The sequence below is a fragment of the Salmo salar genome, unplaced genomic scaffold, assembly GCF_905237065.1.
Source record: "Salmo salar unplaced genomic scaffold, Ssal_v3.1, whole genome shotgun sequence".
In the NCBI taxonomy this organism is placed as follows: Eukaryota; Metazoa; Chordata; class Actinopteri; order Salmoniformes; family Salmonidae; genus Salmo; species Salmo salar.
Window position 1 is genome coordinate 22,890 of NW_025548036.1, and position 19,040 is coordinate 41,929.

The window sequence follows — 19,040 nt, forward strand, 5'->3', positions numbered from 1 at the left end:
CACCATTACCAATAACAGAGGCTACAACAAAACATGCTAACCTCTCACCATTACCAATAACAGAGGCTACAACAAAACATGCTAACCTCTCACCATTACCAATAACAGAGGCTACAACAAAACATGCTAACCTCTCACCATTACCAATAACAGAGGATACAACAAAACATGCTAACCTCTCACCATTACCAATAACAGAGGCTACAACAAAACATGCTAACCTCTCTCCATTACCAATAACAGAGGCTACAACAAAACATGCTAACCTCTCACCATTACCAATAACAGAGGCTACAACAAAACATGCTAACCTCTCACCATTACCAATAACAGAGGATACAACAAAACATGCTAACCTCTCACCATTACCAATAACAGTGGCTACAACAAAACATGCTAACCTCTCACCATTACCAATAACAGTGGCTACAACAAAACATGCTAACCTCTCACCATTACCAATAACAGTGGCTACAACAAAACATGCTAACCTCTCACCATTACCAATAACAGAGGCTACAACAAAACATGCTAACCTCTCACCATTACCAATAACAGAGGCTACAACAAAACATGCTAACCTCTCACCATTACTAATAACAGAGGCTACAACAAAACATGCTAACCTCTCACCATTACCAATTACAGAGGCTACAACAAAACATGCTAACCTCTCACATTACCAATAACAGAGGCTACAACAAAACATGCTAACCTCTCACCATTACCAATAACAGAGGCTACAACAAAACATGCTAACCTCTCACCATTACCAATAACAGAGACTACAACAAAACATGCTAACCTCTCACCATTACCAATAACAGAGGCTACAACAAAACATGCTAACCTCTCACCATTACCAATAACAGAGGCCACAACAAAACATGCTAACCTCTCACCATTACCAATAACAGAGGCTACAACAAAACATGCTAACCTCTCACCATTACCAATAACAGAGACTACAACAAAACATGCTAACCTCTCATCATTACCAATAACAGAGACTACAACAAAACATGCTAACCTCTCACCATTACCAATAACAGAGGCTACAACAAAACATGCTAACCTCTCACCATTACCAATAACAGAGGATACAACAAAACACTTGTTGACCAACTACAGGAATACTGACCTCAGAGTCTTCAGTCTGCAGTGTTGATCCTCCAGTCCAGCAGAGAGCAGCTTCACTCCTGAATCCTTCAGGTCATTGTTACTCAGGTCCAGCTCTCTCAGGTGTGAGGGGTTTGAACTGAGAACTGAGGCCAACACTTTACAGGATGTCTTTCTGAGTTTACAGCATGAGAGTCTGCCAACACAGAAGAAATATAATGACAGACAGGTTGTATTAAAATGATACGCTTAGCTTTCTCTGTTTACGCTGTTACCCATTTACAAATAATGTGTTGGGTTTGACCACAGAGCTGAGACCAGAGAAGCACAGCCTTCCTCTGTGACTAGACAGCCTGACAGCCTGCAAAGAGTCAAATCATATTAAAATCACACTGATATTCTTTGGTGGTGAAAATAGTGGCAGTATATTTCTTCAACATATTCAGATATATCAGTCATGAAACCTGCCATATCTATTCAGAAATTAAGGTATCATATTAGAAATTACAAATTATCAAAGTTTTGCCTGCAGATAGAAACATATATAGTACAAATATTTGAGTAGACTGACCAGACCAGTTTAAAAGCAGTATCAGTCAAAAGACAGACAGTGAGGTATCAGATTTAGATTGTATTGAGTATACAGTCCACACCATATCTATTTTGACAGTGAAGATAACATTTTAAATGTGGCTCTAAACCCCAACATTTTGGATTTCAGATCAAATGTTTCATATGAGGTGACAGTATATAATGTCACCTTTTATTTGAGGATATTTTCATACATATCTGTTTCACCGTTTAGAAATGAAAGCAGTTCATGTATCTAGTCCCCCTATTTGAAGAAGTCATAAGTATTCTGACCAATTCATTTATAGTGTATTAAAGTAGTCAATAGATTAGTGTTTGGTTGTAAACTAGTTGGTCTTATTTGCAGTTTGTTTTGGTTGTGTTTTGCACCAATAATAAAATGGTGGATGATGACTGGATTAATCTTCTGTCTAAGTGAGTAGATAACATGTTTCTGAACACTACTAAATGAATCCTGATAACATGATTAATACAAATCATGAATGAATCATGAATAATAATGAGAGAGAAAGTTACAGAGGCTACAACAAAACATGCTAACCTCTCACCATTACCAATAACAGAGGCTAAAACAAAACATGCTAACCTCTCACCATTACCAATAACAGAGGCCACAACAAAACATGCTAACCTCTCACCATTACTAATAACAGAGGCTACAACAAAACATGCTAACCTCTCACCATTACCAATAACAGAGGATACAACAAAACATGCTAACCTCTCACCATTACCAATAACAGAGGATACAACAAAACATGCTAACCTCTCACCATTACCAATAACAGAGGATACAACAAAACATGCTAACCTCTCACCATTACCAATAACAGAGGCTACAACAAAACATGCTAACCTCTCACCATTACCAATAACAGAGGCTTCAACAAAACCTGCTAACCTCTCACCATTACCAATAACAGAGGCTACAACAAAACATGCTAACCTCTCACCATCACCAATAACAGAGGATACAACAAAACATGCTAACCTCTCACCATTACCAATAACAGAGGCTACAACAAAACATGCTAACCTCTCACCATTACCAATAACAGAGGCTACAACAAAACATGCTAACCTCTCACCATTACCAATAACAGAGGCTACAACAAAACATGCTAACCTCTCACCATTACCAATAACAGAGGCTACAACAAAACATGCTAACCTCTCACCATTACCAATAACAGAGACTACAACAAAACATGCTAACCTCTCACCATTACCAATAACAGAGGATACAACAGAACATGCTAACCTCTCACCATTACCAATAACAGAGGATACAACAGAACATGCTAACCTCTCACCATTACCAATAACAGAGACTACAACAAAACATGCTAACCTCTCACCATTACCAATAACAGAGACTACAACAAAACATGCTAACCTCTCACCATTACCAATAACAGAGGCTACAGCAAAACATGCTAACCTCTCACCATTACCAATAACAGAGGCTACAACAAAACATGCTAACCTCTCACCATTACCAATAACAGATGCTACAACAAAACATGCTAACCTCTCACCATTACCAATAACATAGGCTACAACAAAACATGCTAACCTCTCACCATTACCAATAACAGAGGCTACAACAAAACATGCTAACCTCTCACCATTACCAATAACAGAGGCTACAGCAAAACATGCTAACCTCTCACCATTACCAATAACAGAGACTACAACAAAACATGCTAACCTCTCACCATTACCAATAACAGAGGCTACAGCAAAACATGCTAACCTCTCACCATTACCAATAACAGAGGCTACAACAAAACATGCTAACCTCTCACCATTACCAATAACAGAGGCTACAACAAAAATGCTAATCTCTCACCATTACCAATAACAGAGGCTACAACAAAACATGCTAACCTCTCACCATTACCAATAACAGGGGCTACAACAAAACATGCTAACCTCTCACCATTACCAATAACAGAGGCTACAACAAAACATGCTAACCTCTCACCATTACCAATAACAGAGGCTACAACAAAACATGCTAACCTCTCACCATTACCAATAACAGAGACTACAACAAAACATGCTAACCTCTCACCATTACCAATAACAGAGGATACAACAGAACATGCTAACCTCTCACCATTACCAATAACAGAGGATACAACAGAACATGCTAACCTCTCACCATTACCAATAACAGAGTCTACAACAAAACATGCTAACCTCTCACCATTACCAATAACAGAGGCTACAACAAAACATGCTAACCTCTCACCATTACCAATAACAGAGACTACAACAAAACATGCTAACCTCTCACCATTACCAATAACAGAGGATACAACAGAACATGCTAACCTCTCACCATTACCAATAACAGAGGATACAACAGAACATGCTAACCTCTCACCATTACCAATAACAGAGTCTACAACAAAACATGCTAACCTCTCACCATTACCAATAACAGAGGGGGTTTGATCTTTGTTAGTAGAATCACAAGCCTCACTGCAGGTGTCAGGATTCCCGCTTCCTGAGTCTGTTTCTGCCTGAGCTGACTGTTTTCTGTTTGGAGTCTAAGGGTGCGTTCAGAAACCTATCTGGTTGCCAGGCGACGAAGTTAGGCGGGAGATCTAGTGATTACCCTACACCTGCATCTCATCAACCTTCTGCACACCTGGTCCTGATCATCACCTCTTCATAAGCCCTGAGCTGACATCCATTCCCTGCTGGATCGTTAGCAACGAACAGCCTCATGTTTCCTGAGCTAGTCTTGTTGTTTTGTTCTTGTTACTGGTTACTCCCCCCCGTTTACTCTGTCTACAGTCATCCTCCCGGAACATTCAACTCCCTTGCCTGGCCGTCGTGGATACAGTGACGTCATTGAATCCACCCATCTACTCTCATCAACTCACCTCCGCTGCCGCTCTGTCTCCTGGATCACTCAAATTACACATCAAGACTACCAATAAATACTCACCTTCATTTTACTCACCTGGTCTGCTTCTGGGTTCTGTCTTAGAGAAACGTGACAGCAGGCATGGAATATGGGACAACATGCTAAACTTATGACTACTTTAATACACTATAAGTAATATGTCCGAATAATTACGACTTTTTCAAATGGGAGAACTACATGCATAAAGTACTTTCATATCTGATAATACTGACCTCAGAGTCTCCAGTTTACAGTGTGGATCCTCCAGTCCAGCAGAGAGCAGCTTCACTCCTGAATCCTTCAGGTCATTGTTACTCAGGTCCAGCTCTCTCAGGTGTGAGGGGTTTGAACTGAGAACTGAGGCCAACACTTTACAGGATGTCTTTCTGAGTTTACAGCCTGACAGCCTGCAAAGAGTCAAATCATATTAAAATCACACTGCTATTCTTTGGTGGTGAAAATAGTAGCGGTATAATTTTTTCAACATATGAAACCTTCCATATCTATTCGTAAATTAATGTATCATTAAAAATGACAAATGATCAAAGTATTGCCTGCAGATAGAAACATGTATAGTACAAATATTTGAGTAGACTGACCAGACCAGTTTAAAAGCAGTATCAGTCAAAAGACAGACAGTGAGGTATCAGATTTAGATTGTATTTAGTATACAGTCCACACCATATCTATTTTGACAGTGAAGATAACATTTTAAATGTGGCTCTAAACTCCAACATTTTGGATTTCAGATCAAATGTTTCATATGAGGTGACAGTATATAATGTCACCTTTTATTTGAGGATATTTTCATACATATCTGTTTCACCATTTAGAAAAATGAAAGCACTTTATGTATCTAGTACCCCTATTTAAAGAAGTCATATGTTTTCTGACCAATTAACTCATAGTGTATTAAATTAGTCAAATGATTAGTATTTGGTCCCATATTCTTTGACTGCAATGACTACATCAAGCCTGTGACTGCCATGATCGAGAAAGATCATGAATAATAATGAGTGAGAGAGTTACAGAGGATACAACAAAACATGCTAACCTCTCACCATTACCAATAACAGAGGCTACAACAAAACATGCTAACCTCTCACCATTACCAATAACAGAGGCTACAACAAAACATGCTAACCTCTCACCATTACCAATAACAGAGGCTTCAACAAAACATGCTAACCTCTCACCATTACCAATACAGAGGCTACAACAAAACATGCTAACCTCTCACCATTACCAATAACAGAGGCTACAACAAAACATGCTAACCTCTCACCATTACCAATAACAGAGGCTACAACAGAACATGCTAACCTCTCACCATTACCAATAACAGAGGCTACAACAAAACATGCTAACCTCTCACCATTACCAATAACAGAGGCTACAACAAAACATGCTAACCTCTCACCATTACCAATAACAGAGGCTACAACAAAACATGCTAACATCTCACCATTACCAATGACAGAGGGGGTATGATCTTTGTACCTCTGTAAATTTCTCATTCCTCATTATTCACGACTAATTCCTGATTATTCATAATCATGGTAGCATCCACATGAATGTAGAAGTGTTCAGAAACATCTTCTATTCTTACTGACAATACAAGTGAAGTGACTCCAAAATGACAGGACATTATTCACCATTCAGTTTCTATTAGGAAAAATATAATCCAAAACACAACCAAGACAAACTGGAAATGAATTCAACAAGTTAGTAGAATCACACGCTTGATGTAATCACTGCAGGTATGGAATATTGGACCCAACACTAAACTTTTGACTAAATTAATTTGTCCAAATAATTAAGACTTCTTCAAATAGGAGAACTAAACTCAGCAAAAAAGAAACGTCCTCTCACTGTCATTTGCGTTTATTTTCATCAAACTTAACATGTGTAAATATTTGTATGAACATAACAAGATTCAACAACTGAGACATAAACTGAACAAGTTCCACAGACATGTGACTCACAGAAATGGAATAATGTGTCCCTGAACAAAGGGGGGTCAAAATCAAAAGTAACAGTCAGTATCTGGTGTGGCCACCAGCTGCATTAAGTACTGCAGTGCATCTCCTCCTCATGGACTGCACCAGATTTGCCAGTTCTTGATGTGAGATGTTACCCCACTCTTCCACCAAGGCACCTGCAAGTTCCTGGACATTTTGGGGGGAATGGCCTTAGCCCTCACCCTCCGATCCAACAGGTCCCAGATGTGCTCAATGGGATTGAGATCCGGGCTCTTCGCTGGCCATGGCAGAACACTGACATTCCTGTCTTGCAGGAAATCACGCACAGAACAAGCTGTATGGCTGGTGGCATTGTCATGCTGGAGGGTCATGTCAGGATGAGCCTGCAGGAAGGGTACCACATGAGAGAGGAGGATGTCTTCCCTGTAACGCACATCGTTGAGATTGCCTGCAATGACAACAAGCTCAGTCCGGTGATGCTGTAACACACTGCCCCAGACCATGACGGACCCTCCACCTCCAAATCGATCCCGCTCCAGAGTACAGGCCTCGGTGTAACGCTCATTCCTTCGACGATAAACGCGAATCCGACCATCACCCCTGGTGAGCCAAAACCTCGACTCGTCAGTGAAGAGCACTTTTTGCCAGTCCTGTCTGGTCCAGCGATGGTGGGTTTGTGCCCATAGGTGACGTTGTTGCCGGTGATGTCTGGTGAGGACCTGCCTTACAACAGGTCTACAAGCCCTCAGCCCAGCCTCTCTCAGCCTATTGAGGACAGTCTGAGGACTGATGGAGGGATTGTGCATTCCTGGTGTAACTCGGGCAGTTGTTGCCATCCTGTACCTGTCCCGCAGGTGTGATGTTCGGATGTACCGATCCTGCGCAGGTGTTGTTACACGTGACCCTGCCACTGTGAGGACGATCAGCTGTCCGTCCTGTCTCCCTGTAGCGCTGTCTAAGGCGTCTCATAGTACGAACATTGCAATTTATTGCCCTGGCCACATCTGCAGTCCTTGTGCCTCCTTGCAGCATGCCTAAGGCACGTTCACGCAGATGAGCAGGGACCCTGGGCATCTTTCTTTTGGTGTTTTTCAGAGTCAGTAGAAAGGCCTCTTTCGTGTCCTAAGATTTCATAACTGTGACCTTCATTGCCTACCATCTGTAAGCTGTTAGTGTCTTAACGACCGTTCCACAGGTGCATGTTCATTAATTGTTTATGGTTCATTGAACAAGCATGGGGAAACAGTGCTTAAACCCTTTACAATGAAGATCTGTGAAGTTATTTGGATTTTTATGAATTATCTTTGAAAGACAGGGTCCTGAAAAAGGGATGTTTCTTTTTTGTTGAGTTTAGATGCATAAAGTGCTTTCATATCTAAACGGTAAAAAATACAGTCTTGGCCAAAAGTTTTGAGAATGACACAAATATTAATTTTCACAAAGTCTGCTGCCTCAGTTTGTATGATGGCAATTTGCATATACTCCAGAATGTTATGAAGAGTGATCAGATAAATTGCAAATAATTGCCAAGTCCCTCTTTGCCATGCAAATGAACTGAATCCCCAAAAAACATTTCCACTGCATTTCAGCCCTGCCACAAAAGGACCAGCTGACATCATGTCAGTGATTCTCTCGGTAACACAGGTGTGAGTGTTGACGAGGACAAGGCTGGAGATCACTCTGTCATGCTGATTGTGTTTGCATAACAGACTGGAAGCTTCAAAAGGAGGGTGGTGCTTGGAATCATTGTTCTTCCTCTGTCAACATGGTTACCTGCAAGGAAACACGTGTCATCATCATTGCTTTGCACACAAAGGGCTTCACAGGCAAGGATATTGCTGCCAGTAAGATTGCACCTAAATCAACCATTTATCGGATCATCAAGAACTTCAAGGAGAGCGGTTCAATTGTTGTGAAGAAGGCTTCAGGGCGCCCAAGAAAGTCCAGCAAACGCCAGGACCGTCTCCTAAAGTTGATTCAGCTGCGGGATCGGGGCACCACCAGTACAGAGCTTGCTCAAGAATGGCAGCAGGCAGGTGTGAGTGCATCTGCACGCACAGTGAGGCGAAGACTTTCGGAGGATGGCCTGGTGTCAAGAAGGGCAGCAAAGAAGCAACTTCTCTCCAGGAAAAACATCAGGGACAGACTGATATTCTGCAAAAGGTACAGGGATTGGATTGCTGAGGACTGGGGTAAGTCATTTTTTCTGATGAATCCCCTTTCTGATTGTTTGAGGCATCCGGAAAAAAGCTTGTCTGGAGAAGGCAAGGTGAGAGCTACCATCAGTCCTGTGTCATGCCAACAGTAAAGCATCCTGAGACCATTCATGTGTGGGGTTGCTTCTCAGCCAAGGGAGTGGGCTCACTCACAATTTTGCCAAAGAACACAGCATGAATAAAGAATGGTACCAACACATCCTCCGAGAGCAACTTCTCCCAACCAGTCAGGAACAGTTTGGTGAGGAACAATGCCTTTTCCAGCATGATGGAGCACTTTGCCATAAGGCAAAAGTGATAACTAAGTGGCTCTGGGAACAAAACATTGATATTTTGGGTCCATGGCCAGGAAACTCCCCAGACCTTAATCCCATTGAGAACTTGTGGTCAATCCTCAAGAGGCAGGTGGACAAACAAAAACCCACAAATTCCGACAAACTCCAAGCATTGATTATGCAAGAATGGGCTGCCATCAGTCAGGATGTGGCCCAGAGGTTAATTGACAGCATGCCAGGGCAGATTGCAGAGGTCTTGGAAAAGAATGGTCAGCACTGCAAATATTGACTCATTGCTTCAACTTCATATGATTGTCAATAAAAGCCTTTGACACTTATGAAATGCTTGTAATTATACTTCAGTATTCCATAGTAACATCTGACAAAAATATCTAAAGACACTGAAGCAGCAGACTTTGTGAAAATTAATATTTGTGTCATTCTCAAAACTTGTGGCCACGACTGTATATGTATGAACACCTTTAAACAAAAGGTGACGTTCTGTACTGTCACCTAATATCCAACATTCTATCTCAAATCCAAAATGCTGGAGCATAGCACCAAATGTAAAACTGTAAGCTTCACTGTCCAAACACATATGGTGTGGACTATGTGTGTCTGGTAAACACATGTGGATCTGGTGAACAGTTATCACTTGTTGACCAACTACAGGAATACTGACCTCAGAGTCTCCAGTTTACAGTGGGGATTCCCCAGTCCAGCAGAGAGCAGCTTCACTCCTGAATCCTTCAGGTCATTGTTACTCAGGTCCAGCTCTCTCAGGTGTGAGGGGTTTGACCTCAGAGCTGAGACCAGAGAATCACAGCCTTCCTCTGTGACTAGACAGCCTGACAGCCTGCAAAGAGTCAAATCATATTAAAACCACACTGCTATTCTTTGGTGGTGAAAATAGTGGCAGTATATTTCTTCAACATATTCAGATATATCAGTGTCCTGAAACCTTCCATATCTATTCAGAAATTAATGTATCATATTATAAATTACAAATTATCAACGTTTTGCCTGCAGATAGAAACATGTATAGTACAAATATTTGAGTAGACTGACCAGACCAGTTTAAAAGCAGTATCAGTCAAAAGACAGACAGTGAGTTATCAGATTTAGATTGTATTGAGTATACAGTCCACACCATATCTATTTTGACAGTGAAGATAACATTTTAAATGTGGCTCTAAACTCCAACATTTTGGATTTGAGATCAAATGTTTCATTTGAGGTGACAGTATAAAATGTCACCTTTTATTTGAGGATATTTTCATACATATCTGTTTCACGTTTAAAAATGAAAGCACTTTATGTATCTAGTCCCCCTATTTGAAGAAGTCATAAGTATTTTGACCAATTCATTTATAGTGTATTAAAGTAGTCAAAAGATTAGTGTTTGGTTGTAAACTAGTTGGTTGCATTTGCAGTTTGTTTTGGTTGTGTTTTGCCCAATAATAAAATGGTGGATGATGACTGGATAATTTTCTGTCTAAGTGAGTAGATAACATGTTTCTAAACACTAAATTAATCCTGATGATAACATGATTAATACAAATCATGAATGAATCATCAATAATAATGAGAGAGAAAGTTACAGAGTCTACAACAGAACATGCTAACCTCTCACCATTACCAATAACAGAGACTACAACAAAACATGCTAATCTCTCACCATTACCAATAACAGAGGCTACAACAAAACATGCTAACCTCTCACCATTACCAATAACAGACTACAACAAAACATGCTAACCTTTCACCATTACCAATAACAGAGACTACAACAAAACATGCTAACCTCTCACCATTACCAATAACAGAGACTACAACAGAACATGCTAACCTCTCACCATTACCAATAACAGAGGATACAACAAAACATGCTAACCTCTCACCATTACCAATAACAGAGGATACAACAAAACATGCTAACCTCTCACCATTACCAATAACAGAGGCTACAACAAAACATGCTAACCTCTCACCATTACCAATAACAGAGGCTACAACAAAACATGCTAACCTCTCACCATTACCAATAACAGAGGCTACAACAAAACATGCTAACCTCTCACCATTACCAATAACAGAGGCTACAACAAAACATGCTAACCTCTCACCATTACCAATAACAGAGGATACAACAAAACATGCTAACCTCTCACCATTACCAATAACAGAGGCTACAACAAAACATGCTAACCTCTCACCATTACCAATAACAGAGGCTACAACAAAACATGCTAACCTCTCACCATTACCAATAACAGACTACAACAAAACATGCTAACCTTTCACCATTACCAATAACAGAGACTACAACAAAACATGCTAACCTCTCACCATTACCAATAACAGAGACTACAACAGAACATGCTAACCTCTCACCATTACCAATAACAGAGGATACAACAAAAAATGCTAACCTCTCACCATTACCAATAACAGAGGCTACAACAAAACATGCTAACCTCTCACCATTACCAATAACAGAGGCTACAACAAAACATGCTAACCTCTCACCATTACCAATAACAGAGGCTACAACAAAACATGCTAACCTCTCACCATTACCAATAACAGAGACTACAACAAAACATTCTAACCTCTCACCATTACCAATAACAGAGGATACAACAAAACATGCTAACCTCTCACCATTACCAATAACAGAGGATACAACAAAACATGCTAACCTCTCACCATTACCAATAACAGAGGCTACAACAAAACATGCTAACCTCTCACCATTACCAATAACAGAGGCTACAACAAAACAAGCTAACCTCTCACCATTACCAATAACAGAGGCTACAACAAAACATGCTAACCTCTCACCATTACCAATAACAGAGGCTACAACAAAACATGCTAACCTCTCACCATTACCAATAACAGAGGCTACAACAAAACATGCTAACCTCTCACCATTACCAATAACAGAGGGGGTTTGATCTTTGTTAGTAGAATCACAAGCCTCACTGCAGGTGTCAGGAATCCCGCTTCCTGAGTCTGTTTCTGCCTGAGCTGACTGTTTTCTGTTTGGAGTCTAAGGGTGCGTTCAGAAACCTATCTGGTTGCTAGGCAATGAAGTTAGGTGGGAGATCTAGTGATATTATTACCCTATCTGGTTGCCAGGCGACGAAGTTAGGCGGGAGATCTAGTGATTACCCTACACCTGCATCTCATCAACCTTCTGCACACCTGGTCCTGATCATCACCTCTTCATAAGCCCTGAGCTGACATCCATTCCCTGCTGGATCGTTAGCAACGAACAGCCTCATGTTTCCTGAGCTAGTCTTGTTGTTTTGTCCTTGTTACTGGTTACTCACCCCCCGTTTACTCTGTCTACAGTCATCCTCCCGGAACATTCAACTCCCTTGCCTGGCCGTCGGTGGATACAGTGACGTCATTGAATCCACCCATCTACTCTCATCAACTCACCTCCGCTGCCGCTCTGTCTCCTGGATCACTCAAATTACACATCAAGACTACCAATAAATACTCACCTTCATTTTACTCACCTTGTCCTGGTCTGCTTCTGCGTTCTGTCTTAGAGAAACGTGACAGCAGGCATGGAATATGGGACAACATGCTAAACTTATGACTACTTTAATACACTATAAGTAATATGTCCGAATAATTACGACTTTTTCAAATGGGAGAACTACATGCATAAAGTACTTTCATATCTGATAATACTGACCTCAGAGTCTCCAGTTTACAGTGGGGATTCCCCAGTCCAGCAGAGAGCAGCTTCACTCCTGAATCCTTCAGGTCATTGTTACTCAGGTCCAGCTCTCTCAGGTGTGAGGGGTTTGACCTCAGAGCTGAGGCCAGAGAAGCACAGCCTTCCTCTGTGACTAGACAGCCTGACAGCCTGCAAAGAGTCAAATCATATTAAAATCACACTGCTATTCTTTGGTGGTGAAAATAGTAGCAGTATATTTTTTCAACATATTTAGATAGATCAGTGTCCTGAAACCTTCCATATCTATTCGTAAATTAAAGTATCATATTATAAATTACAAATTATCAAAGTTTTGCCTGCAGATAGAAACATGTATAGTACAAAAATTTGAGTAGACTGACCAGACCAGTTTAAAAGCAGTATCAGTCAAAAGACAGACAGTGAGGTATCAGATTTAGATTGTATTGAGTATACAGTCCACAACATATCTATTTCGACAGTGAAGATAACATTTTAAATGTGGCTCTAAACTCCAACATTTTGGATTTCAGATCAAATGTTTCATATGAGGTGACAGTATATAATGTCACCTTTTATTTGAGGATATTTTCATACATATCTGTTTCACCATTTAGAAAAATGAAAGCACTTCATGCATCTAGTCCCCCTATTTAAAAAAGTCATATGTTTTCTGACCAATTCACTCATAGTGTATTAAATTAGTCAAAAGTTTAGTATTTGGTCCCATATTCTTTGACTGCAATGACTACATCAACCCTGTGACTACCATGATTGAGAAAGATCATGAATAATAATGAGTGAGAGAGTTACAGAGGCTACAACAAAACATGCTAACCTCTCACCATTACCAATTACAGAGGCTACAACAAAACATGCTAACCTCCCACCATTACCAATAACAGAGGTTACAACAAAACATGCTAACCTCTCACCATTACCAATAACAGAGACTACAACAAAACATGCTAACCTCTCACCATTACCAATTACAGAGGCTACAACAAAACATGCTAACCTCCCACCATTACCAATAACAGAGGTTACAACAAAACATGCTAACCTCTCACCATTACCAATAACAGAGGCTACAACAAAACATGCTAACCTCTCACCATTACCAATAACAGAGACTACAACAAAACATGCTAACCTCTCACCATTACCAATTACAGAGGCTACAACAAAACATGCTAACCTCCCACCATTACCAATAACAGAGGTTACAACAAAACATGCTAACCTCTCACCATTACCAATAACAGAGGCTACAACAAAACATGCTAACCTCTCACCATTACCAATAACAGAGACTACAACAAAACATGCTAACCTCTCACCATTACCAATAACTGAGGATACAACAAAACATGCTAACCTCTCACCATTACCAATAACAGAGGCTACAACAAAACATGCTAACCTCTCATCATTACCAATTTATTTATTTATTTCACCTTTATTTAACCAGGTAGGCAAGTTGAGAACAAGTTCTCATTTACAATTACGACCTGGCCAAGATAAAGCAAAGCAGTTCGACACATATAACAACACAGAGTAACACATGGAGTTAAACAAATGTAACCCTCTCACCAGGCTTGAATATGACTTTCACAATATTAACATATGTAGAGTATCTCAGCAGCATGGGATGTTAGGTGAGAAGGACATCTCCAATAAGAATTCCTATTGTAAACTATCTAGGGTTATGACAATAGGGTATTAACTTCAGATGAAATGATTATAGGTTTCTGTTATTGAATCAGGATAAACCATCCCATGCATTAAATTAAAACAATTAATGACTCCACCAAGGCAACATACATAATGTTCCATATGTGTATTAAAACATTTTCAAACACAAATACATGTTCAGACACAACATCAAAAGAAAAAATAAATAATAATAAACCCCAATGAGTCGTGCACAACCCGTGTCCAAATTAAGCCCCTCACATTGTGGTTACTCACTACTTGGTAGATATTCCCTCAGCGAAGTATGGCAGTTCCATGCAGGTTTCCTCACCAAGTCCAAGGCAGCACAGCGACCCATGCAGACAGTACTCCTTAGTAACCGATATCCCCATGGCAACACGAACTCGTTAAGCTTCCCAAGCAATTATCTCCCGGTGTCACACGATGCTAGGCTAACCTCTAGGCTGGCTAATACCTCCACTACGAGACGGTAGCTTCAGTCTTTACTAAGTTTTAGCTAAATTATAACAACTCTTTTATTAAATAAAACATGTATTTCCCTTCATGTCTTAGTAGCTATGGGTTTTGTTGTAGTTCTGTCGTCTTCTTTTATAATTTTTCTTCACCAACCGTCCTGAGGTAAAACGTCCATCCTTTCATCAACGTCTTTTTCCCTCCCGTTAACCAGTTCAACTCCCATTGGCCACAACTTAACAAGCGACCTTATTGGTCAAAACGTAAACTTCAAAGTAAAACAAACTATTCACTTATACATTAAATAAATATTTCTTCAAAAAGCATAATGCATTAACAACATTACAGTTTAGGAGCAATTCAATCATCTTTTAAATATAATACCAATTCATTATAACAAATAAACTCAATACTTGGTTCAAACAAGGATATTACACAAACATACAGTCAATAATACAGTAGAAAAATAAGTCTATATACAAGGTGAGCAAATGAAGTGAAATAAGGGAGGTAAAGGCAAAAAAAGTCCATAGTGGTAAAGTAAATACAATATAGCAAGTAAAACACTGGAATGGTAGATATGCAGTGGAAGAAAGTGCAAAGTAGAAATAATGGGGAGCAAAGGAGCTAAATAAATAAATACAGTAGGGGAAGAGGTAGTTGGGCTAAATTATAGATGGGCTATGTACAGGTGCAGTAATCTGTGAGCTGCTCTGACAGCTGGTGCTTAAAGCTAGTGAGGGAGATAAGTGTTTCCAGTTTTAGAGATTTTTGTAGTTCGTTCCAGTCATTGGCAGCAGAGAACTGGAAGAAGAGGCGGCCGAAGGAGGAATTGGCTTTGGGAGTGACCAGAGAGATATACCTGCTGGAGCGCGTGCTACAAGTGGGTGCTGCTATGGTGACCAGCGAGCTGAGATAAGGGGGGACTTTACCTAGCAGGGTCTTGTAGATGACCTGGAGCCAGTGGGTTTAGCGACGAGTATGAAGCGAGGGCCAGACAACGAGACCGTACAGGTCGCAGTGGTGGGTAGTACAGTGGGGGAAAGTATTTGATCCCCTGCTGATTTTGTACGTTTGCCCACTGACAAAGAAATAATCAGTCTATAATTTTAATGGTAGGTTTATTTGAACAGTGAGAGACAGAATAACAGCAAAAAAATCAAGAAAAACGCATGTTAAAAATGTTATACAATTATTTGCATTTTAATGAGGGAAATAAGTATTTGACCCCTCTGCAAAACATGACTTAGTACTTGGTGGCAAAACCCTTGTTGGCAATCAGAGGTCAGACGTTTCTTGTAGTTGGCCACCAGGTTTGCACACATCTCAGGAGGGATTTTGTCCCACTCCTCTTTGCAGATCTTCTCCAAGTCATTAAGGTTTCGAGGCTGAGGTTTGGCAACTCGAACCTTCAGCTCCCTCCACAGATTTTCTATGGGATTAAGGTCTGGAGACTGGCTCGGCCACTCCAGGACCTTAATGTGCTTCTTCTTGAGCCAGTCCTTTGTTGCCTTGGCCGTGTGTTTTGGGTCATTGTCATGCTGGAATATCCATCCACGACCCATTTTCAATGCCCTGGCTGAGGGAAGGAGGTTCTTACCCAAGATTTGATGGTACATGGCCCCGTCCATCGTCCCTTTGATGCAGTGAAGTTGTCCTGTCCCCTTAGCAGAAAAACACCCCCTTAGCATAATGTTTCCACCTCCATGTTTGACGGTGGAGATGGTGTTCTTGGGGTCATAGGCAGCATTCCTCCTCCTCCAAACACGGCGAGTTGAGTTGATGTCAAAGAGCTCCATTTTGGTCTCATCTGACCACAACACTTTCACCAGTTGTCCTCTGAGTCATTCAGATGTTCATTGGCAAACTTCAGACGGGCATGTATATGTATTCTTGAGCAGGGGGACCTTGCGGGCGCTGCAGGATTTCAGTCCTTCACGGCGTAGTGTGTTACCAATTGTTTTCTTGGTGACTATGGTCCCAGCTGCCTTGAGATCATTGACAAGATCCTCCCGTGGAGTTCTGGGCTGATTCCTCACCGTTCTCATGATCATTGCAACTCCACGAGGTGAGATCTTGCATGGAGCCCCAGGCCGAGGGATATTGACAGTTCTTTTGTGTTTCTTCCATTTGCGAATAATCGCACCAAATGTTGTCACCTTCTCACCAAGCTGCTTGGCGATAGTCGTGTAGCCCATTCCAGCCTTGTGTAGGTCTACAATCTTGTCCCTGACATCCTTGGAGAGCTCTTTGGTCTTGGCCATGGTGGAGAGTTTGGAATCTGATTGATTGATTGATTGCTTCTGTGGACAGGTGTCTTTTTTACAGGTAACAAGTTGCGGTTAGGAGCACTCCCTTTAAGAGTGTGCTCCTAATCTTAGCTCGTTACCTGTATAAAAGACACCTGGGAGCCAGAAATCTTTCTGATTGAGAGGGGGTCAAATATTTATTTCCTTCATTAAAATGCAAATCAATTTATAACATTTCTGACATGAGTTTTTCTGGATGTTTTTGTTGTTATTCTGTCTCTCACTGTTCAAATAAACCATTAAAATTATAGACTGATCCTTTCTTTGTCAGTGGACAAACGTACAAAATCAGCAGGGGATCAAATACTTTTTTCCCCCACTGTATATGGGGCTTTGGTGACAAAACGGATGGCACTGTGATAGACTGCATCCAATTTATTGAGTAGGGTATTGGAGGCTATTTTGTAAATGACATCGCAGAAGTCGAGGATCGGTAGGATGGTCAGTTTATAAAGGTATGTTTGGCAGCATGAGTGAAGGATGCTATGTTGCGAAATAGGAAGCCAATTCTAGATTTAACTTTGGATTGGAGATGCTTATAGTGAGTCTGGAAGGAGAGTTTACAGTCTAACCAGACACCTAGGTATTTGTAGTTGTCCACATATTCTAAGTCAGAACCGTCCAGAGTAGTGATGCTGGACAGGCGGGCAGATGCAGGCAGCGATCGGTTGAAGAGCATGCATTTAGTTTTACTTGTATTTAAGAGCAGTTGGAGGCCACAGAAGGAGAGTTGTATGGCATTGAAGCTCGTCTGGAGGTTAGTTAACACAGTGTCCAGAGAAGGGCCAGAAGTATACAGAATAACACCAATAACAAAGGGGGTCTGATCTTTGTGCCTCTGTAACTTTCCCATTTATCATCATTAACGATTCATTCATGATTATTCATAATCATGGTAGCATCCACATTAATGTAGAAGTGTTCAGAAACATGTTCTATTCTTACTGACAATACAAGTGAAGTGACTCCAAAATGACAGGACATTATTCACCATTCAGTTTCTATTAGGAAAAACATCATCCAAAACACAACCAAGACAAACTGCAAATGCATTCAACAAGTTAGTAGAATCACAAGCTTGATGTAATCACTGCAGGCATGGAACATGGTACAACTACTAAATTTATGACTAAATTAATACAATATAAGTGAATTTGTCCGAATATGTCCAACTTTTTCAAATGGGAGAACTAAATACATAAAGTGCTTTCCTTTCTTAACAGTAACACAGCTATGTATGAAAATACCCTCAAATAAAAGGTGACATTCTGTACTGTCACCTAATATGAAACATTGTATCTCAAATCCAAAATGCTGGAGCATAGCACCACATTTGAAACTGTAAGCTTCACTGTCCAAACACATATGGTGTGGACTATGTGTGTCTGGTAAACACATGTGGATCTGGTGAACAGTTATCACTTGTTGACCAACTACAGGAATACTGACCTCAGAGTCTCCAGTCTGCAGTGTGGATCCTCCAGTCCAGCAGAGAGCAGCTTCACTCCTGAATCCTTCAGGTCATTGTTACTCAGGTCCAGCTCTCTCAGGTGTGAGGGGTTTGACCTCAGAGCTGAGACCAGAGAAGCACAGCCTTCCTCTGTGACTAGACAGCCTGACAGCCTGCAAAGAGTACAATCATATTAAAATCACACTGATATTCTTTGGTGGTGAAAATATATATTTGTTCAACATGTTCAGATAAATCAGTGTCCTGAAACCTGCAATATATATTTATAAATGA

The 19,040-nt window shown here is 40.6% G+C and overlaps 2 protein-coding genes across 2 annotated transcripts in view; both read right to left on the minus strand.

The window, feature by feature from the left end:
- Positions 1–1,141: 1,141 nt before the first annotated feature.
- Positions 1,142–6,147, minus strand: LOC123732610 (ribonuclease inhibitor; the record flags this gene model as incomplete). The annotated part of the gene is made up of 3 exons (XM_045711881.1): positions 6,131–6,147; positions 4,864–4,959; positions 1,142–1,315 (listed from the first exon to the last, which is right to left on the minus strand). Coding segments are annotated over exons 1-3 (287 nt in total), but the record flags the coding sequence as incomplete, so codon positions are not given.
- Positions 6,148–9,754: 3,607 nt separating this feature from the next.
- Positions 9,755–19,040, minus strand: part of LOC123732609 (NACHT, LRR and PYD domains-containing protein 12-like) — a 28,745-nt gene continuing 19,459 nt past the window's right edge. Inside the window, exons 8-10 of the mRNA XM_045711880.1 lie at positions 18,746–18,919; positions 12,816–12,989; positions 9,755–9,959 (exon numbers count right to left, since the gene is read on the minus strand). Coding sequence (XP_045567836.1) covers positions 9,770–9,959; positions 12,816–12,989; positions 18,746–18,919 — 538 coding nt within the window. The 3' untranslated portion in view covers positions 9,755–9,769. The remainder of the gene's footprint in view (positions 9,960–12,815; positions 12,990–18,745; positions 18,920–19,040) is intronic.